The 25,904-nt window shown below is 45.1% G+C and overlaps 1 protein-coding gene across 1 annotated transcript in view; it reads right to left on the bottom strand.

Annotated features, from left to right (window-relative positions):
- Positions 1-25,904, bottom strand: part of RIN3 (Ras and Rab interactor 3) — a 104,516-nt gene that overhangs the window by 60,995 nt on the left and 17,617 nt on the right. The window contains exons 2-3 of the mRNA XM_032777432.2: positions 16,096-16,285; positions 11,455-11,569 (exon numbers count right to left, since the gene is read on the bottom strand). Of these exons, the coding sequence (XP_032633323.1) occupies positions 11,455-11,569; positions 16,096-16,285 (305 nt within the window). The remainder of the gene's footprint in view (positions 1-11,454; positions 11,570-16,095; positions 16,286-25,904) is intronic.

The following is a 25,904-nucleotide window of genomic DNA, read 5'->3' as shown; positions in this document are numbered from 1 at the left end:
TCAACAGCACCTATTTAAAGTCAGTCTCAAGAACTCATGGCCAAACCTGCAACCCTCAGTCCTATGATGTCAATGGGACTAATTACATGAGTCAGGGTTGCAGAATGAGGCCTAGAAACCTAGGCTAATAGACCAATACCCATGCTGAAGCCCCGATGCTCATAGTACTTTAACTTGCCGTATTTAGATGTCTCATACTCTAAAAACCCCCTCAGCACTGGCTTATTTACCAGGTTAATTCTCTAATGGCTTTTTCAGAAATGACCTGTTCTTCCTTATTCTGTAGGTGAGGTGAGTTACTTCTCTTATTCACCCCTTGCTCTGTGCATTTGGAAACGACTCACATCCTCTCTTTTGTCAAGAGGAAGGGGAAACACAATTGTTACATGGTACACATTAAAAAGTCACATGTATTTGCAGAACTACAGAAAGAAATTAAGCTTGAATTAGACATTTTATGAAACTGGATTTTAGGAATGGAAATATTGAATAATTCACAATTTCTCAGTATTAAGCAGGAAACGTAACATATGGGGCTCGAGGAGTGCTCAATAAAAGACATCTTCCTCTCTCACTTTTATAATCATAGAGAAGATTTATGGATGTTAATAGATAAAGGGCCATAGATGGCATTCAAGAATATGCTATGAAACTCTAATTCTACACAAGACTGAGGAGTGAGAAGGTCCTGGCAGTGGTGTTGGTTCACAATTATCCAAATATCACTTTCCTTTATTTCATTATGACTGTAGATTCAAGGAGCAGCTAGGAGTCACCATGATTAACTCAAGGGTTTGTGATGTGCGGGGGGAGGGAGGGGTGGCTAAACAACGCCTCAATTTAGAATGCTCAGAGGAACTAGAAAGGGACTTTTCAAAGTCAAAGGATGAGTGATGTCCTTGGAAACCCCCTGTGATGCTGGCAGACCAGGTGCCTGTTCTTGCCAAGGCTGTAGGTGTCAGCTTAGCAATGACAAATTCATACCTGGAAACTAGACCAGCACACCCGTACATTCATATTGTTCAAGATAGGTGTTAGAAGAATGCGTTTAGTGTTTAAACTCTATGGAACGTTTGTAAGTTGCTGCATGCATTCATTTCACTTGTAATGTCTGTATCCCTGCTATAAGGGGATTTGTAAGTATTGCTTTATAATTGTAAAAATGCCTGCTCTGAACCTGTGAGCCCAGACAGGAGGAGTGGTCCACTGCCCATCAAGGAGGACTATCAAAAACTAAACGGGCCATTGTGGAACATCACAATACAAAGACTTGGTTAATGGCCCTCTCACACCCATGAAGGTGATACTTGCAAGAAAGTCCATCCATCAGTTTGAATGCTGGAACAAGGGACTAAAACAGGGACACAAGAAAATTTTCCTCTCTTTGCTGTTTGGATGCTCACAAGGCTGGAGCTAAGAAACTGAAGAAGAGATCCCCAGGGTCAACCTGGGTTAGCCCTAAAAGACATTCAGAACTGACATTACTACAATGCTATCATCTTTTAAAAGTGTGTGTGTGTGTATATATATATATATATACACACACACACACACTAGACATTCAGAACTGACATTACTACAATGCTATCATCTTTTAAAAGTGTGTGTGTGTGTGTGTGTGTGTGTGTGTGTGTACACACACACACACACACACACACACTAGTGACTGAATAGTGTAGTGGGTAAGAGTGCCACCCTTTCATATGAGAGACCAGGGTACCAACCTTCCAGTAGGGGTCCTTGGGCAAAAGACCCCCTAATGCTTCACCTGCCTACCTCAAATATGAGAGTGACACGAACTAGGAGAGTCATGCTGGCTTGGACATCACCCGGATTAACAAGGTCCGTGCCAGATGTTGAGGAAACAGGACAATCTGATGATAAGTGGGCTACTGGAACAAACCATTCATGGATGAGACAAGAGAACATGGAATGCTACTACAACAGTAGACCTAATGAGAGGGGATGTATGAGGGGACTATGGATGGACAAAAGACCTACATCCACACTTACTGAGAAACAGCTAATTACCCAACGCTTCAACATAGTAAAGAGGAAGCTGCTCTCACAGCTTGAGATAGACCAACTCCACATTACATCCCAGACTCAAGAAGACCTGTAAGAACAGAGTGGATGTGCACGCCACACCTGAAGCTGAAATTCACTCCACACCCCTCCATTGCAGAGCACAGCAGTCATATAGGCATAAGATCATGGAGAAACTAGCTACAGTCAAGTCCTGTGAGATCATTACAAGGCTCAGTGTGGAGAAGTTACCATCAGCTAGTAGTTAGAAGATGCAAACAGGCCCTCAGACAATCCCTACTACCACCATAACTCAAATCAATGTAACTGATATACGCTTACAGCTCTGTAATGCCTGGAATGCTTGGCTTGACATCTAGAAGAACAACAGTATCGTGCCCACCTGGGAAAATAGAGTGTGGCAGCCGATAAGATCAAGGCAAACTCGGAGGAGAAGTTAGTCAGCGTGGGGACTACGAAGGGGTGTAGAGATTAGATAAAATCGGGCTACCTGAACAAAATACAAGGCCCCTGGACTCCATTTAGCTCCTTAGAGACTTGCTACACAAAGGCTCACAGACCTGGCTACCAGTCTAGGAGATACACAGAGCAAGCAAGGCCAAATAAGTAAAATGCCTGTTCTCCAAAGAAATCATCCAAGGTACTTGCAGCAGCAGGCACCAGAAACTGAAACAGTACTGGGAGAAAGCAGAAGACTCATAACACGCAGGCAAAGTGGCTGCAGGACCTGAGAACAGAGCCACAGCAATCTCAGAACAGAAACCATCACCATCACAGTAGATGAAATCACAGCAGCGGGTCTAAGAACATGTAAGACTTGCAGCACCTGGACCAGCATGATTCCACACCTACTGGCTAAAGAAAACTAACAGCAGTGCCGAATGAATGCATAGCAGACAGTGTGAATGAATAATCAGCTCTAGCAGCCAGGCTCTCACCCAAACTGTCAATATCAAAGGGAAGGACAGTTCTGATCATGAGAAGACCCCTGCAAGGGTGGAACAAAGCCGGCCAAAACTGACCTCCCAACCAACATTAGAAAGTTCTATCAGCATCATAGCCGCCCAGCTACAGGGACCGTATGGCCAGTTAGCATGAGCACAGCTCAGCATAGGGGCATTGGGAACAACACCAGTTGCTCCATATTATAGAGCAGTCCACTCAAGGTCTAACAGACCAATTCTGAGCACAGCCATTGGAGTTTGACTACGGGAAAGCCTACGAGTCAATTGGCGCACGGCGGATCTGTGAATGTCTGTGCTATACAAAGTCAACAGGCACTAATAAGGGATCCTTCCTTCTCCAGAACTCAATGGGACTATGGAAGACAACCACTGGAAGTCAAACTCAAGGCAGCTTGCACAAGTGTGCCATCAAGTGCGGCATTTTATATCCAAGGTGATGCACTGTCCCGCTGCTTCTGTATAGCTTAAACCCCTCAGCCAGATAATCACAAGGACTGGGATACGGGACAGGGTTCGAGGAGTGGAACTACCATCAACCACCTTCCTCTACCATGGTATGACATCAAGCTGTATGCTAGAGTCCCCATGAACGAGACATTGGATCACTAATCACAACTATACCAGAGATTACAGTTGATGATATCTTGATGTCATCGTGCGACGGGAGAAGGGGGGCGATGGTAGTGAAGAGAAGGAAGGTAGTCGTAGACTAGATGGGGTGAACTACGACTTGGTGTCCACATGCAGAATACGACCAGCATACAAGTACCTTGGCGTTTCGCCACAGTCACATGGAAGGCCACGATGAGGAGGGCAGGGAGAACAGCAACATCCATAGTATACCAACGGATAAGACAGGTCCTGGAGGAAGAGCCAGGCTCGTGGATGTCAAGAACAAGATCCACGCCATCAACAGATACGCCCGCTGGTCATCAGATACCTGCGGTTATTAGTGAGCTTGCCAAAGGAAGGACATGGAGGCTGCCGATTGAAGACTCTGAAGCTCTCACAATGCACGGAGGTTTCCACCCAAAGAGTCAACACCAGGACTGTATACAAGCCGAAGAAGGCGGGCGAGGCTTTGTGAGTGTCAAAGCGCCTGTCCTGGACGAAACCGGCAAACTATCCAGGATACATCAGTAAGATGGCGACCCCAAGATAGCTGCTGAGAGAAGTGCCTGGAGCGAGCAGCAGACCATGGGGGGAAGACTAAGAAGAAGAAGTGCCATGGCAAGACAAGACCTGCATGGGATGTACCATCGACAGAAAGCTGAGGTGGCTTGATATTGGGAATCTACCAGTGGCTGGAAAGGGCTGGACTAAAGACAGCACATGAGGCACTGATCATAGCGCCAGGAACAAGCATTGAGCACCAGTATCCATTGGAGCAGGTCTACCACACTAGAGAGGACCCTTCGCCACGGACGGTGCAGAGGAGGCCTCAGAGGAAGTCCAACACATAGTGGCAGGGATGGAAGATGCAGCAGGGAACAGCACCCCTGAACGGCACAACAAGTGACTGGCATTGTGTACAGGGAACATTTCTGCAAGCGTATGGCTGAGACCCTCCCAAGACCAGATGGGAGATTCAAGAAGGTTGTGAGAATTAAGCAGGGCTAAATTCTGTGGACTTCCAGATCCAGATGGACGAGGCAGGGTACTGGCCAGTCAACCAGACAGCCGTTGTAATAGACAAGGACCAGAGACAGCTGTGGGATGATATAGCAGTGCCAAGAGTGACCGAACATCAGGAAGAAGGAATATGAGAAGTGGAGAAGTACCAAGGCCTCGAAAGAGGAACAAGAGAGGATGTGGAAAGTGGAAGGCCAAAGTGGTCCCAGTGGTGTAGGAGCACTCCGGGCTGTGACTCCTAAGCTGGGTGGTGGCTCCAACAGATCCCAGGAACAACATCAGAACTCTCTGTCCAGAAGTGTGCAGTGCTAGGAACAGCTAAGATACTGCGCAGAACCCTCAAACTCCCAGGCCTCTGGTAGAGGACCCGAGGTTGAGGAAGACACATACCACCCATAGGGGTGAGAGGGGAATTTTTATATAGTCTGTTTTAACCTGTAAATAACTCTCATTTCCTTTTCCTAGTTAATAAATCCTTAGTTAGCTTACTATAGGATTGGCTACAAGCATTGCCTTTGGTTGGAGATCTGAAATACAAACTGATATGCGGTAAGTGACTGGTGTCTTGGGACTGTCAGTAACCTGAATCTTTTGTGTTCTTTGGTTTATGGCTACGAACTATCACTAAGTTCAGCTTGCCTGGGTGCCAAGACAGACTGGACTGCCCCAGGGGACTGTTTGTGACTCCAGGGTAAGACTGTTATAGTGCTTCAGGAGTTCACACTTGTTACTGGGGTGGTGAAATCGAATCACAGAACACACCATCAGTTTGGGGTGTCTGCCCTGCTAATTGGCAGTCTGCCCTCAGGCTGGCACTCACAGTTGTGATCCACTCCAGGTCTGGCAGTTCCTTATAGGGCAGCTCTAACTATAGATCTGGCAGATTGTGCCAGGGTTCAGTTGCTATATTATAATAATAAGAGTAGTCTGCACTCTGCATCTTCAGTGCACATTCCCAAGCTAGGCAATTTCTTTTGTCTGTGGTCATTCAGCAAATGTCCCAACCCTGACACCTACACTACTTACAGGGTTCCAAAGAAAAAAGAAATGCACTTTAGAAAAGTAAAAGAGTATGAATTATCACAATACTAATCACAAAACCCCAGCAACTGTATTTAATCCATTTAAAAGTCTTCTGACAACATGAGATTCTTTGCTAAAATAAATATCTTTCAAAGAATAAAACCTCCAAGAAGGAGACACCGTTGTCCACAAAGACATAAATCAGAGCAGATGTATTAGGTTTTTCCAATTCTCCTGTCTTCTCATATAGCATCATACAAAGGATACAATCCTTTAGCTTTATTAATAAGAATTCATTTGTATTCCTCTAGATTCAGCAAGGTGGGCAACTTACCCTAAACGAAGAAGAACCCAAGAGCATGACCCTTAGAGCTTGCTCTAGTCTGCTGCTGTCAAACTTGCTTAGTACAAGAACTGACAAGGTATCTAGGACACATCACTGACAGAACTCAAGGCTAAAAATAATATGAAGAACCATGATAGGAATCTGACTTCTGCATGACTATGTGGTGTCATTTCTCATATTCCTGAATGGGAACTAAGTTTTAATTCTACCGCTCCATGAATTGTGCCACTTCTATGAATATGGTGTGCATTTAATTTTTTGTGGTATATGACAGGAAGCTCATTTCTGTTTACGCCCCAGACTATACATGTGTTATACATGAATTATAAACTGGGAGGCAATAATTTGGAGAAATGCTACACTAAATCCTTCATTTTCTTAGCGTTCCTAAGGACAGATCTTCACCTGGAGTAAATCAATATAACCAATGGAGTGACAGTGAATTATGCCAGCTGAGAATAGAGCCCATGGTTCTATTGATAGTTCATTAAGATACCAAATTAAAAAAATAGCTAAGGCATTATATAATGATTGTTGATAAAGAGTATTTAATTTTACCTTTATTCACAGGAACCAGAGATTTTATAGCGCAGAGTACAAGCTGAATAAGTGCAGCATCTGGATCTGATGTTGTGATAATGCCAGTGTTCAAGAATGGAACTTGCTAACAGCTTCAAAGAATAACTGGTAGTATCAAAAAACAAAAGCTTTCCAAGCAAAATCTAAATGATAGGTTAACTTACAGTAAAGAACAGATCTTTTCTCTTCAGATGCTGCAGTTATTTCTTAAAGTTCCCGTACTATTTTATTTATGAATAATGCATAGATGTTGTTATAGATAATTTAATAATTCTTAAATTGTTCAAGGTGATTTCACACACTCTGTGCCACGATATACCATTATGCACACACATATTCAAGACTGGATGCCTTTCGGGAAGATAGACACTGTCAAAACCAAGTTACTGGGTTCAATACAGGACTAACAATGAAATTCTCTGGCGTGTTATATATAGGAAATCAGACTAGATAATCTAAAGGTTCCTTCTGGCCTTAAATTCTATTATTCCATTAATCTAGGAATATTCTTGTGCCCTCGCTGTTTGATAATCCAGACAGTCAAACAAATATATGATACAAAAATAAACCCAGTAACTGTGAGGGAAAAGAAACAGCTTGTGATGCTGGTTATCAGAAATTAATATCAAGCATTTCAGGATGAATCCAAGAATAAAACGTAATCCTCATTCTGGCTGGCTATGTAGGAGGGCTGGATATACTGTTTTAACCCCTCTGCTAATGGTGTTAGCAGCAGCAAGGGCCAGATATTTATTTTACAGACCTCCCCACCCCCACGGCCAGATTAATTTTTTGTGGGCCTGGACCAAACATATTTGTGGGCCCCCTAGGGGAATGAAGGGGCTGGGGCAAGAGCACAGCAGACAGGGTGGATTTAATTTAAATCACTAGTCAGGAAGACTTGATTTAATCATGGATTTCTACATAAAAGTGCATTCTTGTTGGTTGTTATAACCTTAATACATATTCTTCACAACTCAGAGATAGATGTAGGTTTCATTTTTTAGAAGGTACACGCTATATATTTTTAAACAGTGATTTATTTTGAAAACTTTAATCATTAATATTTGGAGGATTTTCTTGCCAGGCTGTATTAGGAAGAGAGCATCACTGGACAGACATTTAAATTGTTTTATTTTACTAAAACAACAACATTAAGTATTCTGGATTTTTTTCTTCAACAGCAAACATAATATTTTAACAAAAATGCATATGTCCCTCGCTTCTCACATTTATCTCCAGAGTTCTTTTCCTTGTCCAAATCTATTCCCCCCCAACAATCTTCTATTCATTGAACTTTTTGAAACTTTGCACTTTTAGAGATAGGTAAGGGATTGACTCTGTGTATACAAATTTGCAGAGGGACAATAGGGTTGAGGTCTGTTATTTCTCACCTCTATATATTTATTTAAAAACATTTTTGCTGTTAACAAGCATGTTACCTCTGGAGACACAAATCCTCAGTTTGAGAACTGCAAAAGGAAGCATCTCTGATGGTATCTTCTAGACTGAGCACTGAGTCCCATGGGATAGATAGAATGATTAACCTAAATAATCTATAAAGGAACCCCTGCAGCCCCGTAAGACTGGGTCCCTAAACCATGAACTATTGGAACTCATTTACAAAACTTTTCTTAAACATTACATGAATATATTTTCTCATACTGTAGAATTAGAATTTATAATCCCTATTTCATGATGAGATATAATGTATCTTAATTAAAACTATCTTTAGACAGGTTTTTCCCTCAAAAATCCAATTTAAATAAAAATCTGATTTTTTGATTTTTTTTTTAAAAAAAAGTCATTGATTTTTATCCACCCTGACAGCGGGGTATGGTGTGGGGGAAGGATTGGTCCCCAGCTGGAGTGAGGCAGGGGCCAGGGGCAAGATGAGCACAGTGGGGTATGGGGGGAGGATTAGTCCCTGCTGACTGGAGTAAGGCAGGGGCTGCGGGCAAAAGCACAGTGGGGCTGGAGCTAGGGTTGGTCCCTGGAGCAAAGGAGAGGCCGGGAGTAAACTGCAAGTGCAGGAGGGCTGGGGAGGGGTTAAATATAAAGCAAGTATCTACCTTCTTCCTGGTTTTAGCCCATTTTCTTTGTCTTTCTCTGCACTGAGCTGAGGGTGGGGTTGCAAGGTCTGGGAGGGAGTTACGGTGTAGGAGCAGGCTGGGGGTTGGGGTGCAGGGTCTGGCCAGATGCTAGGGTTTGGAAGGGGGCTCAGGGTTGGGGTAAGAGGTTGGGGTGTGGAGCGCTTACCTGGGGCAGCTCTCATTTGGTGCGAGGGTGCAGGTGGGAATGCGGGAAGGGGGTGCAGGCGCTCCCGTTTGGTGCTCAGGATGGGGGTGGGGATGTGGGTGGGGTGCAGGAGTCAGGGCAGAGGGCTGGGGTCGTGTGGGTGCTCATGGCAGGGGGCTAGAGGCAGTATGCCCTGATTCCACCCCCTTCCCCAAGGCCTCGCCCCTGCCTCTTCTCCGTCTCCTCCCCCTCCCTCGCATGGGCGAACAGCTGTTAGGCAGCAGGGGAACTGCTGGAAGGGGGAAAGGCAGGAACAAGGCATGCTCCAGGGAACAGGCGGGGGAGCGGGGAGCTTGGCTGCCAGCGGAGCCTGCGCTGCTCCAGCAGGAGCTGGCAGGACCAAGCTTCAGCCCACTGCCCCTGCAGGAGAGAGCGGTGGGCAGGGGGCAGAGAAGAGCAGGCCGGGCCAGGGCCCCTTTGGAACATGGGCCTGGCACCATAGTAAATCCAGTACTGCCCACCCCTGGGAACCTATAACCACTCTGGGCACATTTGCTAGGCAAATCTGTACTCATGGCACGAGCACAGAGGTTTAGACAAACAAACTGTATATGGGGGAGGGAAAGGCCAGGTTGAATGGGGACAAATATTTACAATTTACGACCACCATTTACCTCAGCGAGCATAAGTCTCAGTCCCAGGCACTTGGACCCTGACTGGTTGAAGCAGTTTGTTCTATCTCCCAGCCTCCCACTCTCAGTTCATAGGTCCCCAACTTCCTTACTCACAGTTTGCGGTTCCAAGGGTCCAGGAAAATCAGGCTCCTTGTTTTGTAGATTGCTCTGGGGCTCTGCCACCTCTCCTGCTATATTGATTTCAGCAGCTAGGACTGAGGAGCCTTGCCAGAGTCCACTAGGCTGACATAGACTATTGCTCTGAATTCCTCTGCTCCCACTGTAGTGCATGTGACTGCTCTCATGCTGCTACTCAGTCTGCTGCTCTCCTGTTAGGAGCTGTGGCTTGTGGTGAGTCCAACTGCTCCTTTGTTCTGCCTGAGGCTCAGGTGATCAAAACTGCTGCTGGTCTCTCACTTCTGCTTGCCATTAGCTAGAAAACTGGAACTTCTGGTGAGCTTTGGCTTACATAAAGCCACTACATCTCTTAGCTCAGATTTTTAAATACAAGGAGATCAAGGGTCTTAAAAACTTATCCAAGTCCCTACCACTCAGAGAGAGGTTCCCAGCAATACACCATTTCCTCTTTCCTTGCCCTCCGGCTCTGTCCAGTGACTCTTACCCCACCTCGACAAACGTCAGTTTTCATTAGGGTGACCCCATGCCCAGTCATTGTCCAGGCTTTGCCCAGTGAGTTCCTAACAAGATAATCTCAAAAATATGGGCTCCAAGAACAAAACTTGGTCAAATTATACCCCAGTGTCCCCAAACTACCCATAGTTAATATGTAAATGAGGTACTGCCTCGCTGAGTCAGCTTCTCTTGCTCTCAGTAGATGCCATCTAGAGCTCACTCACTCAGTTACCTCCCTTCTCATGTAGGCTTGAGGCCACAGTACTTACACTGTAGAACCGAAGGTGTAAATGTTTCATCATTTTAATAAAAAAAATATGAACATTCTTTCATCGACCCTTCTTCTGTGAATAGCTTATCAAAGAAATTATTTGCAAACATCTTTTGGAAAGCAAAAATGTCTTGCAATACAGGTGTGAATTTCAGTGCTTAATTTGTAAAGAGAGACGTGCCAGGGCACACAAAATGGCTTCCTTCACACAGTATGACCTTGCATGCACTGTACGTGTAAGGTCACACTGCATAGAGGATGCCATTTTGTTTCACAAATTGGAATTCTCTGCATAGCATGACCTTGCACACACCGACAGAAGAGGTGCCCGGACTGCAGCCCACCATGAAGAGAGGTGCCAGGGCTCAGCCAAGTTACAAATTAAGCTCTGGTGACTTTGTGCTCTCACAAAAGTCTGCACCGGACATGTGCCTTTTGGAGTCTCTTTGGTTTCCCCTTTTTTGCTTATAAAAAGTTCAGTCATCCAATCAGGGAACAGAAACAACACTATGCTTTTTTGGGGACCAATCATATACTGTGAATACTGAAGAGCTGAAGACACAGTCAAAACAAAACAACCAATAGGTCAAAATATTTGTACAAAGTGTTTGAATCAGAAATGAATAAAGAATAAATTAGCAAAAATCAAAGTCTGTTGGCAGCTAATTCAAGAACAGAAATAAAGACTAAATTAATTGGATAGATTGAGGTTCTCCATTGCCTTGTACATTCTATCACTACTCACACCTGTGTAAATGCTTCCATTCTCATTTGCCTGAATAAAATGCTACTCTTCTAACGTGGTAGCATTTTACACAACCCTGTGCACAGGTACAAATGATGACACAAGATACAGATCAGAGGAGAATTGGGCCAGTTTGTCACAACGAATCTGAACAAATTTTCCTGGAGGAGTCAAGATCTACTGTTCCTCCTACTGTGGCAGGATCTTCTTCATTGCAAGCACATTTGTGTACAAACTTCACAGTCAAAAGAAGAGCCCACCTGATGGTCAGAGCAAGAGATAAAAGGCTTGAGAAAACTTACGTGATTTTTCTTCTTTAATGTTGTACTCCTGCACATCAGAAGCCGCATTCTGGGCTGGGAAGTGGACCAAGAGTACCATGTTGTTCATGTTACCATCTCTCCTAACTAGGAATATCTAAAGCAGAGAAAAAGAAGTAGGAGCTTGTTAGGCATCTGAGAATGAGACTCTTTCCAGTAACCAGAGAAAGGTCTTTTTCAATTCACATCTAACACATTTCATTCTAATTTCACTCCAGTACGTCAAATCTTTCATGAAAAAGATAACTACTCCTAAGGTGATATTTTCTCTTGGTGAAATTCAGCCCTGCAGTAGGGACTAGCAGAATCCCAATGCACCACTGATATCCCACTTAACCTGAAGGTAAAGCTGCACAACTTCACACAATTTGCCAAGTGACAACCCCTGATGCAACTGCCCTAAGTGATGGTGAATTTGCCCCAGTACATCCTCACTCAAGTTTCTAGCATGAGTATAGAATAGGGGCCACCTAGACCTTTACAGGAAAAAGGATTAAAATAGCCATAAGTTGATCTTATAGCAAATGACTAACTTTTGGTCCTGAGTGGCTCAAAGAAGTGGGTGTGCTGGACTAGCACAGGAGCAAGTTTAATCGAGAAGAGAAAGGGCTTTCTTGCTGAGTCAGTCCCTTCTCTGTGCATTGTAAGCACTGTGTGCTTTCCTCAGAGTGTTTCTAATCAGACTTCCATGTCAAATATGTATCTAACGTCTAGCTTGAAACCCTAGGGGCAAAGACTCTTTGTCATCACCTCTTCCTTAAAGCAGCTTTAGGTAAGAGAGAGTCATGGTATTTATAAAAGTGCTTTCAAAGATTTAGCTAATTCTAGAACCACAGTATTAATATTATAGAGGAGAAGTGTGATTCTGAAAAACAACTAAATAATTGCAGTGCTCTGGAACTACACCAGGAAAGCTTTGATTTTTCGAGAAGAGGAACTGAAAGGACCATGTCTAAAAGCCAAGTGGCAATGCGGTGTGCTGCCAGAGGGGGAACTGAGTGTAGGTTCTGAGCATGGCGGGCTAGGAGCATTGCTAATTCACAAACACTCAGGCCCTAAGGTTGGGAGCATCTCATGTCACATGCAACCAACCACTCTGACCACAGCTTGAAGCAGTTTTGCTAAGATGGGGAGTGAGTGTCCTCGGCCCTATCTTGTGTGGCTCTCCGTTCAGTTCAACACAACAGAGAATCTGGTAAGGTCTTCTGCTCTCTGATGTGAAATTCAGTCCTTCAGCAGTTCATATTTACACTTGGTCAGACTCACTGAAAGGGCAGCCTGACCCAACGCCATGGTGGTGAGTGGGATATAAATGGCTAGCTAGGCAGACAGGCAGGTGTCAGAGACAGTTGTGAGCATCCTGCATCTTCCCATGTACAGGGAGGGAGGTAAATCATTTAATCTCTTTGTGTCTCAGCTCCCCCAGCTGATAACTATAACCTGCTTCACTGGGCTGTTGTGAGAATTAATGTATGTTTGACCCCTGAGATCACTGAGTTACCGATTAACACTTGATCAATTTTGGTTAAAATTCAGATTAATAAAGCAAGAAGTGGAAACTGGTCTGTTCTCTTTTCCAATCAGGAAGGCTTGTTGCTATAGTTCCAAAGGTTAAATTTGGGCCAGGGCTGTTGAAACAGGTCCTTAGCTACACAGGCTTCCTAAGCTTGCAGCTAACTTGTTCCTGATTTGCAGGGTGGGAGCCTATTATGCAAATAAGTCTTTCCAGATTGTGCCTCTGGTGTGTTGAAGAGCTGCTCCATCCTAAATTAAGCTCCGGGAGCAGGCAGAGCATGTGTTGCCCCAGTTCTCTCACATTTAACTAGTGTATGTCCACTGCACCCCCATTTGCAGGATACAGCATCAGCACATGCTTCCCTCTGCTGCTGGCCAACTGTTCTCCCCTGGGAGGCACACCTCTGTGCAGGTTCCTTTCCTGGCTACCTATTACAGAGGGGGAGGGATCATGTCTATGGAAAAGGTGGGGTGGGGGAGCAAAAGCGGGATTTGCCCCTGAATGTCCTTCAGAGACACTTCCCATCCCTGGATGTCTTGGAGAGCTTTAAAGACGTTAAAGTCGTGGCAGCTGGATGCCATTGCGAGAACCAGCAAATGGCAGAGGAGACGCTGGTTTCTAACTTGGCACGAGCTGGATTTCATCCCTGAACGCTGACTCCAAAAACGAAAAAGCAACATCCACTGTCACCCTCACAACGAGAGCATGTGAACTGCCTGGGCACTCTGCAATCTGCACAGCCTATTCCCACCTTTCCTTCAGCTAAAGGTGGTCTTTTCATTTTCACAGGAACAGGTGTAAACACCCACTATGGCTTCTATTGCTAGCAAGAGATTAAAGAAGGAAAAGGGGGAGGCAGACTCTTAGCCCGACTGCCATTTTCTAATGCTCTGTCCAGGGAGGCTACATGAGCCTGAGGGAGAACTCACCAGCTAGTGCGCTAACCCCCCTCCGCCCAACAGCATCAGGATTTCCAGACCTTTTCTTCGGGGTTCAATGTTCTCTTGCTAAATTAAAACCATGAAGCACAGGTTCATCATACAGACCAGGTCCTTTCCTCAGGGCCAGGGACTCCTGCAGGTCTTACTCTTCAGGCCCCCTGCCTAGGAGCTAAGAAGAGTCTCTCTACTCCCTCTGCTGAAGTTTTCCTTCAGTCGACTGGCTCCCAGACTTCCTAACCTGCTTCCTGCCACTCAAGCTGCCCTTTATATAGATCTCAGCAGGTCTGGGTCTGAGTCATCTAGTTTCTATCGTGTGTGCCTGAGACTTACTCCCTTCATCTGGGGAGATGGCCTGAGCCTAGCACAGGCTTTACTCTAACCCAGATACAGCCTTTACTGTAAACACCTCCCTTATCACAAACACCAGGCCCACATTTTTTTGATCAGGCCTCCTCATGCATGAGGATTTAATGTAAAAAACCCCTCAATAACCTAACAACATTTCAAGGCCCATGACATGATCAGACCGAACAGACTCTTTCTCCAATAAGCCCAATTCTGCTATGCTTACTCAGACTGAGGTGTCACACTGAGCTCAGTGACACTACTCAGATGGCAATATACAACTCAACATGAGTACAGGCAGCAGGCCCCGGCTCACTCTGTGTCATCTGTGCTCACCTAACCCCTTCCTGGGATTTGGCTTTATTGGTAAGCCAAAGAACAGTGAAACCATAACACTTAGCCTAACGCTTAGCATAACACTTAGCCTAAATCTGTTAGTTTCTAAGGTGCCATAAGTACTCCTGTTATTTTTACTCAACCTAAAATGTCTCTTTCAGCTTGGCTGTGCTTCAGGTTTCCCTGCAGCAGCATCTCTACCCCAAATCCTAGCCTCATTCCAGATCAGTTTTCATTTAGTTATTATAGTCTCTTTGGTTTGCACAGGATCATTACCTTCCCTTAGACCACCAGCCAGAGAATCAAGAGAAGTGGGAGCAGGCCACTTTTTAGTAGTGGGGAAAATTGGGCTTATCCACTCTACTTCCTTCTAATCACCTCCCAATTCCTTATGACATATGAAGAATTCCTGAGAGCTTTCCTCCCACAGACTAAACAATACAAAAAAAAATTTATATCTTGCTTTGTTTACATTAGAAATTCCGTTCTTGTCTACTTTGGGAGCTTCTATGGATGACCGGAGAGGTACAATAATGATATCACAGTATAGGGTGACCAGACGTCCCGATAAAATTGGGACCGTCCTGATATTTAGGTGTTTGTCCCGCATCCTGATCAATCTTTGGTGGGGAAGCAATTTGTCCCGATATTTCGTTCCATCAGCAGCACTAGCCTTTTTTGTTTGTTTATTGCTGCTCCACCAACAGCACTCAGCTTTTTCTTTTTCCTCCACCGGAGGACCCCCCCCTCACGTGTCCCAATATTTTCTCCCTCTCATCTGGTCACCCTATCACAGTACCAAGGATGTGAAATCTGAGCAACTGCATCAAAACTTTTAAGAACACTACACGTTTTGTTTGTTGTTTTTTGTCAACCTTTCTCTATCTCAAACACCTGACGTGTTCAGGAGAAAAGATTTCTTTCTTAAACCTCCAAACCCCATATCTTGTCAAGAACGGCTGAAAGAGCTGCCCCTAGTTCTCATGTCTACAAGGAAGACAAGGCTTGATTTTGCTGGTTTTCCTAAGGCACAAAAATCAACAAGCAAAATTGACACCCTGAAGAAGCAAACTAAGGGCATTGTTGTTCACGTTTAAGATTTCACTTTTTAAGGAAGCTACAAGGCAGAGATATTGGAAAAATACTGCATCAGACTACAGAGTGTGTGTGGAGATATCTGAAAGCTCAGCAAGCAGAGCTACGAAACAAATAGGAAAACTGTTCCCAGACACCAACTGCTAAGTAAATCAAAGGTATAAGCCTTCTCTTTCACACACACCACCACTCTAGAGAGAATGGAAATGTCTATCCCATGAACATAAGACTAGCTAACAACCATGGGAAAAGGAAACAAAGACCAAAACCTGCTAAATATGTTTGCTTTCACATGAAAGAAACAAAACACACCACAGCTATCCATCTCCCCTGAGGAGCAGGAAATATGGTTGTCTGAACTGAAATTGTTCTGGACAAATGTAGACTTACCCCTGCAGTTTCTTTGCTGAGTATCTCTCCTGCCCTGTCCCGATTCATGCTCAGCTGAAGCCAGACTGGGCACGTTTTGATGAGTTTATCAAGGACACAGATGCCAGGTGCTGGAAGGTAGTTTTGCAGTGTGATGGACTGAGATGGCCGTGTCACATCATTGTCTTCTTCACCATGAACTATGACAGGACTGAAACTGCACAAGAAAACCCCATTAAGCAGAAGTGAAGAACAATACACTTTGTTGTGAAGAAGTGTAAATACACACACACACAAACAACACTACATGACTGGCATCAGACTAGAGATTATTATTATTATTTAACAGTTCTGTTGTGTGCCTACAAGTCAACCAAGTCAGAGCCCTGTTGTGCTAGGTACTGGCACAAACATACAGGAAATGACAGTTCCTGCCCAAAATAAGACCAGCTTGAGCTATAAATTCACCTCTGGGGTTCCAGCCAGGTTAGACATTGGTGGGTATTCTGCTCTGGGGGCTGGTGGTATTTGGACTTACCCTGCTCCCATCCTCCCTAAAGAAGAGGGTGGAGGCACATTGTCACTGGCTGTGGGGAAGCTAGAACTGCCCCATGCTGTACCTCTGCAGATCCAAGATTTCAGTCTCCAGGGGCCCAGTTCACCAGCTGAAGGATCTGCGTGACTCCCCTTGACTTTAAAATGAGGTATTTGTCCTCTACACTGGAAGAATAGGAGCCCCAAGCTAGCAAATCACCTTTAAGGAATGCCAAATACACTTCACTATACTGTAGCAAGGGACCCTGACAGCTCATGCCACCAGAATGCCTCCGGGTCAACCTGCATCTTTATCCTTTTCAGGATTTCTGGCATCATACAGTAGCTTAATGATTAGCACCTAACCCAAGCCCAGCTAAAGGAGTACACCACCTATAAGACACAGTGAGTTAGAAAGGTCTGATTTTAGCTGGAAAGCCTTGTTTCTGTACCTAAGGTCCTCTCAGATACTTGACCTAAGCAAAAATTGAGTCCCTGTAACACTGAGATTTCCCCTCTTCTGTAATTACATTTCTCTGCCGCTGCCAGGTGCAGGTGGGACAGTATTTGCAAAGTTTGACATTTGAAATCCCACCTCTGTACATGCTGGTGACAGGGTTCAGCGAGCACACACCACAGCCACAGTGTGACCTGGGTGAAGGTGTGTGGGGTGGGAATGCTCCTCACTTTTGGTTAACACCATGGCAACAAATAGCCTGAGAGAAGGGGATGGTGTGCTTAGGAGCGCAGGCCTTTTGAGGAGTTGGGCCTCAGCGCTTTTTGTGCACAGTTTAATTTACGTCAGAGTAAGGGTGTGCGTTTATTTACAAAGCTTCCTCACCAAGCGTGAACTGAAAAAGAGGTCGATCCTAAAAAACTAATGCATGGATCTAGGGTAGGTCAGCTCAGATCAGCAGAGAGTGCAAGACTGGACCCAAAGACCACCAGTGGAACTCCTCTCTCACATGCTACTAAACCAGAGTGCTGAAGTGAGTGGCTGCAATGTGTATGTATAAACACTAGAGGGAGCTCAGGGACTAGAAAGCCAAGGGGCCTGATTCTTCCCTCCTATGTGTAGCAGCTACACTCTTACCCAACATTGGGGATATAACTGGGAAACTCCAGAGCTTTAAAAATAAATAAATGCCCCTCCCCTCCCACCCACACCCCTATGAGTAGCTACCGCTTGAGCAGAAGAGACTCACACTTCACGAATCAGCCACGGAACGGGGTGGCGGGTAGTGCACACTGAGCAGTGAACTCCACTTGCATTGTGTGTGGTCATTTACACCTGGGTAAAGGAAATGTAACGTATTTCCCAATGAGAATTCTTCACTCAAGTACACCAATAGCATCATCTCACACCCAGTTTGCACTGGTGTAAAGACTACACAAGGTGCACGGCCAGGAAGAGCCAGGCCCAAGATGGTTGCAGCACTTGCTTTGATCTCAGAAGCCGCTGGAAAGGGAGCATTTGTCAGGTGAGAAAGTAAAGACAGAAACTGTGTCAGTCATCACCACCCTTCAGGTGGCAGCTGTTAGTTTTATAATAGCGACCTCCACTGTGTGCACCTTTGTTGAGACTGCTGAGAAGTGGGGGGAATGCAGTGTGAGGGGCAATGCTGGAAAGAGGGTACAATCGCTACTTCTCATTAGCTTTTATTTCTGGCTGCTTATTTTTAGCCCGACAGAAACTGTGAGAATAGTGAAGTGGATGCATTGTTAAGGACAAGGGATAGGTGTTCTTTTAGGCTCTGATCCTGAATAGGGGGCTGGAAGGAGGAGGAAGAGAGACAGGTTACTCCTATTTGCTATTATCTTACTGCAGTCAGCTTACCACCTGGAAGCGAGGGTTGATCCAGGCCCCTGGCCCCAATCCGGCAAAGAATTTACACACATGCTCAACTTCGAAGTAAATGGGACTACCTATGTGCTTAAAGTTAAACATACGCTTAAGTGCTTTGCTGGATCAAAGTCTGTATTCATAGGCAGTGCTTCCTAAAGGATAGAGCCTGGGTTGAGCCTCAGAAGATGTGGCTTCAAATCCTTGCTCTGTCACTGGCCTGCTGATGATTTTGGGTAAGTCATTGCACTTCTGTACCTCAGTTTCCCTACCTATAATGATACTAACCTCCTTTGTAAATCACTTTGAGACCTATTGGTGAAAAGCACTAGGTTTTATCATCATTCCCACTACTGACCCCTCTGTATATGTTTACTTTAAAAAGATCACTTTGGGGGGGGAGGGTTAAAAATAATCACATGGTTCCAAGAAATTTCTGTTTCTTTTAGTATGAATTTTATCCTTTTGATCTGAGAGCTGCAACCCGGATCCTTTTTTTCTCTTGATTTGGTACTACCTCAGAAAAAGGGAAAATACAGCTTTTAGTATCTAGGGCACGTTGTTAAGTAGGTCACATTTCAGACCTGAACTAGTTGAATGTCTCCTGTCAAAGGCACTAAGTCAATGCACCACACTTGCCCCCCCCGCCCCCAGTTCAGGGTTTGTTAAAGTAACCTCTTACAAAGCCTAAACATTGCTACATTGTGGTAGTGCAGGAGAATCTGATATTGATCAGTCCATTTTCATTATCCAAGCAGAGAGAAACACAAGACAAACAGCACAGGTAGGGATAAGTGAAAGACTTACACATTTTCAATTTTAATACAAAGTTATTTGTCCCACAGGTGAGGAAATTTTTCTTTTGAAAACTACAGAACATGATGCTTAATCTGACAGTGCCCTTTAAGCAGAAGTACAAAGGATCCATTAAAAAAATGAATTAAAGCTGTGGCAAATTAGTACAATTAATCTTATATTTCCTTCCCTCCTTTTTTTTCTTTGCAACAACTACTATCAAAATATCCGCATGTTAATTTAGTCATGAAGATACCAGCCAAGGAAAACACATGGGAGATGATGATAACTAGTGGAAGAAAGGAAGTCAGGAAAAGCAAAATATGTGGATTAAAATCAGACAAACAAGTCTGGGATCCTGAACCCTGCCAATAAAAAGTGAAAACTGATGTGAAAAGAGGGACAATGTTCATTGTTATCTGTGTTGCGGAAGGGCCAGATTTTCAAAGATATTTAGGGGCCTAAAGATTCAGATTGGCACCTACTGGGATTTTCAAAAGTGTCCGCCTCCTAGGTGCCTAAATCCCTTTGAAAATCTAGTAGAAGGATAGCCGTGTTAGTCTGGATCTGTAAAAGCAGCGAAGAGTCCTGTGGCACCTTACAGACGAACAGATGTATTGGAGCATGAGCTTTCGTGGGTGAATACCCACTTCGTCGGATGCATCCGGTACTGACTCACGAAAGCTCATGCTTCAATACGTCTGTTCATCTATCAGGTGCCACAGGACTCTTCGCTGCTTTTGAAAATCTAGTCCATCGCTCTCCAAGGCATCATTCTAGCCTTGCAAAAACAGCTGAATAGGCACAATGTCCCAGTCCTTTAATATGTAGCATGCAGGCAGTCTGCTGCTATGCCTGTGCATGTCCTACTGACTTCAGTGGAGCTCCTCGCAGCTGTGTTAGCCCACCCATCTGCTACACACTGCAGGATCAGGGCCCGATTTAATGGCATATATATATATATATATATATATATAAAAGGTGAGGGTAAGTGTGAAGCAGCATATTGCAGGGACTGGTGGTTTTAGAACTAGCGTTCACGGCTAGTGATCCAGCATAGCACACATCATGTTAATGACATCCAGAGAAGTTACTAAACTGGAAGGAAATGCAAATACCAGCAGCCCCAGAAGACAAAGACAAAGCAGCCTGAAGTCAGAGATTAGAAACCCAGGCAGAATTCATTGTGGAAGAATGCACATTTAATACATGGAAACTGAACGCAGTTGAATGAGAGACGAGAATGTGGAAAACAGCACTGCTGGGAGAAACCTGATGGCAAGAGTGAACTGCAGATTAGACATGAGCTTGCAATGCACTAAGACACCAGAAAAGATAAATGCAATTTGTAGCTGCATATGCAGAGTCATCACATTGTGGGATAGGAATTGGGCAGGTCTCTCTCTGTACAGTTCCAATACAATTAAATGGGGAATATTGCACTTTATTACCAGAGAGGTAATGTCAAATTGCAGTGAGATCTGAGAACAGAACAGAACAGATTAGGGCCCTGATGGGGTTGATTGATGAGTAAAAATAAAGAGCTGAACATGCATAGCTTGGCTCAGTTACAGCCAGTTTATAGGCAGTGGAAGCAAGGAGGATGATTTAGGGTGGTAAAAGGGGGTGCAAAGGGGAACAAGTAATGAGGAAAAATTAAGAAAGGCACAGGGGGAAACTTCCTGCCTGTGAGATCTATTAGACCAGGGGTGGGCAAATTTTTGGGCCCAAGGGCCACGTCAGGATTACAAAACTGTATAGGGGGCCGGGTAGGGAAGGCTGTGCCTCCCCAAACAGCCTGGCTCCCGCCTCCTATCCACCCCCTCCCAGACTGCCTCCTTCAGAACCCCCAACCCATTCAACCCCCTCGCACCTTGTCCCTGACAGCACCTCCCGGGACCCCCACCCCTAACCGCCCCCCAGGACTTCACCCACATCCAACCTCCCCTGCTCCCTGTCTCCTGACTGCCCCAACCCCTATCCACAGCCCCGCCCCCTGACAGGCTCCCCAGGGACTCTCACACTTACCCAACCCCTCCCCAGAACCTCTGCCTCATCCAACCCCCCCACTCCCTGTCCCCTGACTGCCCCCCGGGTCCACTGCCTCATATCCAAACCCTTGGCTCCAGCCCACTTACCACGCTGAGCAGAGCATGCAGAGCAGCATGTGTGGCAGCCGCGCCATCTGGCCGGAGCCAGACACGCTGCCGCACTGCCCTGCAGGAGTGCGCAGTCCCACTGCCCAGAGCGCTGCCTGCACGGCGGCATGACTGTGGGGGAGGGACAGCCAGGGAGGGGCCAGGGGCTAGCCTCCCCTGTCGAGAGATCAAGAGCCAGGCAGGATGGTCCCACAGGCCAGATGTAGCCCACGGGCCGTAGTTGCTCACCTCTGTATTAGACAGTGGAATAACCTCCCCAGGGAAGGGCTAGGAGCCCCATTGCTTGAGCCTCTCAAAGTTACGCATTTTGAATTGTAGAAAGCACTGTAGAGTCAAATCCTGCATTGGCAGAGGGCTGGAATGGGTGACATAAAAGCTGTTTTCCAGCTTTAATTGCGGGGACCCCCATGCCATGCTAGTCAATACAGTACATGGTAGCAACACTTTGACTTCTTCTCTGCGTGCCGCAGTCACAAGACCTAGATGCCAGGCTGTGGAAGGGCTTAACCCAGCCATTTAACAGCAGACTCCACAGGTAGCTGTGCAGAGCAGGGGGAGGAAAAAGCAGTGAACAGCTTCAGAATTCCCTTTGCTCTGCCAAGTGCAAGGAGCCATGCAGCCTGCCACAGTGAGCCGTCACTTGCTCCGCCCTCCCACACAGCAGATGATTTTTATCTCCAGCCTTTCTGAAGTGACATCCTGCCGACCCCCAACCCACAGCTCAGCAGAGATGTTTGTTTGGGCCAACTGGGACTTTTTGTTCTTTGCAATGTAAATGTGAAAAGCCAGCCCTGGAGCTGTCTGCACCACATCTCTGTATTGAGTTCTTACTGCAAATCAGGATTAAATCCCCTCGCCCCTCTGCTGAGTTGAATTCAAGCAGCTTGCTGGGAACATGTACAGTGCATATTCATTGGTAACATGGATTAGTTAATTGCATAATAATTACACTAAAACACCATGCCTTCTTTGGCAAGACTGCATGGTAGCTCTGTTGGAAATAACATGGTAATTTGCTTTGTCTCTTGGTAACAGTGTAATAAATACATGTCACCACCATAACCCATTTCTTTACCATTAAGGAGCCAAATTTACAACCTATACAACCTCACTGAAGTCAAAGGCATTGACAAGGGCAGTGAGCCGGTCAGCCCAGTGCAGACTTGGGTCCTGACCTTCAGTTGTGTAAAAATAATGCAGAAAACTCATGGCTGTCTAGGACTTAGGGCTGTCATTTGTAATATACACCAAGACCAGCTGGAGCAGAGAAAGAAAGTGTATGTTGTCTGGCTGCAGAAGCACAGATATTTATCACTTGATCTGAATGAGAACCTGTCAATGGCTAGCAGTATAGGGTCCATGACACACAGCAGAACTATTCCAATTCCAGCCAGTATACACTCACACTAGCCAGTTACCTACAGCACTAGATGACTTCAGTTTTGTTCATTAGCCAGCACCAGTTATACTGAGACGACTCATCAGATCTAAAGAATGAACACAAGTCAAAAAAAGTCCTATATAGTATTTTGTTGATTTGTCTTGATTTGGGATTTTTGAAATAAACTGTTTGTCAGAATTGATTAACTGATTTGTTCCTTTTCTTATAAATTATTGCATCTACATTTCTCTTGAATCTTACATTACATCTAGACAGAGAGAGAGAAACAAGAGTTTTGCTATGCTTTCGTTGTCTAGAGAAAAATGATGCTCAGACAGATTTAGAATTGGTGCAAGAGCAGGCATCAGTCAGCTAGCATGCTACTGAGAAAGACAGAGGCAACTGCTGTCAAACATCACTTGTAAGGATGAGAACAGATTAACCTCTGTACCAAAAGCATCAAATATCAAGAGACTGCAAATGAGGACAAGCCAGCTTGTGGCAGAAGCACACAAGTCTGGGTCAGATCGTCAAACGCTGTAAGATTGTCTTCAAGGAGTATCAGATCCCATACAGGGAGAAAGCTAAGACCATATGGAGCTGATGTTACAGAACTGTTGGAATTAGATGGAGAAAGATGTTAATTACAAACCTAGAGAGAGAGTCCAGTTGTAAGCAAGGGGCTGAGTGGGGATGACAGGAGGAGGATGCTTTATCTGTAACCCATGCAAAGGCTGGCAGAGAAAGAGAACATAGACATTTGTGGCATATCTCACAACCAACTACGTTAAAACAAATTTGAGTCCAGACCTTCACCTTGACCATCATAGAATCTAACTACAGCACCATATGTTTCTTTATAGCTAGCTTCATGTCACATGAATGATAGTAAGTGGAGTTGTGCAAATAAACAAAACAATAAAATAAAACCAGTTGTTTGTTTCAGTGACAATTCTGAAAAGTAAAAAAAATTCTGACCCCAAAAAAATATTTTTAAAAAACTTGTTTGACAAATTTAAAAGTAAAAGTGATTTGAGTCAAATGAAACTTTTCATTCAGGTCAAAATGAAGTGTTTCTTATTCAATTTTCAATAAAATTGGAGGAAATTTCAAAATGAAAAGTAGTAGTTTTGAATGAAAAATTGAAACATTTAGTTTAGAAAATGTCAAAACAAAATGTTTTGGTTGTCTCATAGTTTTCAGGGAGATTTTAAAATGAACAATTCAGCAAAATCAACTCAATTGCAAGAAATGTTTTGGTGTCACCAAAACTGCATTTTTTTGGCCAAAACATTTCTCCTAGCTTTAATCATGAATTCCAATCCTAGACCTCAAAATAATGATTAATCAGGATTGTGGTAAACTACAGTAGAAGAGGTGACAGTCTAGGGTTACATTAGATGGGCCCTGTCACAGGGCTCACTACTCACACTAGGGCGGCGCCTGCTTTAGGCAATTCTGGGGATTGGCTCTGCCCAGTTCAGCACCCCCTTTCTTCTCTTCTGCCACCCACAGCTCACCTCCTGCTCACACAGTTGTAGCACAGCTGCTTTGCAACTTTTCCCTCCAACCAGGTCATATCGAGAGTCACATTTTGGGGGGGAGGGGGGCAGAGTAATGTCCTCCAAAGTCTTTCTGCTCAAGCGGCATCCAGCACTCCTCACACCCACTGCCCTAACCCTGTCACTTCTAGAAGACTGTCTGAGTCACTGCAGTTCACTGCCCATGCAGTACCTTTCTGCAGTGGTTGGTAAGGGAACCCAGACCCACCCGCTGCTCTGAGTTCCAGCCCAGGGTTTTTACCAAGCAGTCAAGGGCTGCAGCTTCCCTGATTTTACTGCTGTCACCCCTGGACTACTTCCTACCTTGCTTCCATCCATTCATTTTAGTCAAACCCATCTCTCCTAGGCCTGCTAGGTCTCAGGATTGCTAGCTTTCCTTCCCTTGGGAGACGAGAAGGGAATGACTGCCATTCTCCATACTGCAGCTGTTGCCAACCTTGGCTTTATGTAAGCCCCGCCTGTTCCCTCACACATGAATTTGCTTCCAATAAGTGGCCTTCTCCTAGGCTAAATCTCTCCCTTGGATTGGGCCCATCTGGCCTAATTCAGCTTTCTGAGGGTCAATGTGGGGAGTACACTCCATCTCAGGCCCATGCTGCAAAGTGTAGATCTGCAGCCAAACTTCCTCAAAAGGTTGAGGGTATTTGGATCTGCGGGTTGGTTCAGCCTATTATAGAAATAGGGCAAATTGCAAAGTTTAGATCGAGATCCGAACTTTCCCTAAATTTGGGGCTAATGGAACCAGGGAGTGAGGCATGGCTGCTCTTATAGGATTAACAGCCCTAGACTGCTCTGCACCACTTGAATCTCTCCATAGGTCTATAAATACCTACATAGGGAACACAAATTTGATAACAGAGAACTTTTCAGTCTAGCAGACAAAGGTGTAAGATCCACTGGCTGCAAAATGAAACTAGACAAGTAGAACAGTGAGGGTAACTAACCATAGGGACAATTGTCATGCTGGATTCCCTGGAGATATTTTCAAACAAGATTTAAGAAAAAATCCAAAGATACGGGCTAGTTCAAATAGGAATTAATTAAGGGAAATCCTATGGCCTGTAAAATACAAGGTATCAAACTCCGTGATTGCAATGGTCCCTTTTGGCTTAGCAATCTATGAATCTGTTCACAGATGATCTTGTGCAGAGTACAAACATCTCAGTATAGTTACTGCCATGGAGCAGGGGTGGGCCACGAATGTACAAAATCAGGGGTTGGGATAAGGGCTACGGTTGGGAGTGAGGGTTCGGGGGTGCAGCCAGAAATAAGGAGTTCAGGGTGTGGGAGGGGACTCTGGGGTAGGGCTGAGGATGAGGGGTTGGGGGGGCAGGAGGGTGCTCTGGGCTGGGACTCAGGGATTCAGGGTTGGGGTAGGGTGTTGGGGCACAGGAGAAGGTCAGAGGTGCAGGTTCTTGGGGGCACTTACCTCAAGCAGCCCCCAGAAGCAGCGACATGTCCCCTCTCTGGCTCCTATACAGAGGCGCAGCCAGGCAGCTTTGCACACTGCCCTGTCCATACGTGCTGCACCAGTGGCTCCCATTGGCTGTGGTTCC

This window comes from Chelonoidis abingdonii, chromosome 4, assembly GCF_003597395.2.
Source record: "Chelonoidis abingdonii isolate Lonesome George chromosome 4, CheloAbing_2.0, whole genome shotgun sequence".
In the NCBI taxonomy this organism is placed as follows: Eukaryota; Metazoa; Chordata; order Testudines; family Testudinidae; genus Chelonoidis; species Chelonoidis abingdonii.
Note: the sequence above shows the minus strand (reverse complement) of the source record. Positions and strands in the feature narration are given on the sequence as shown.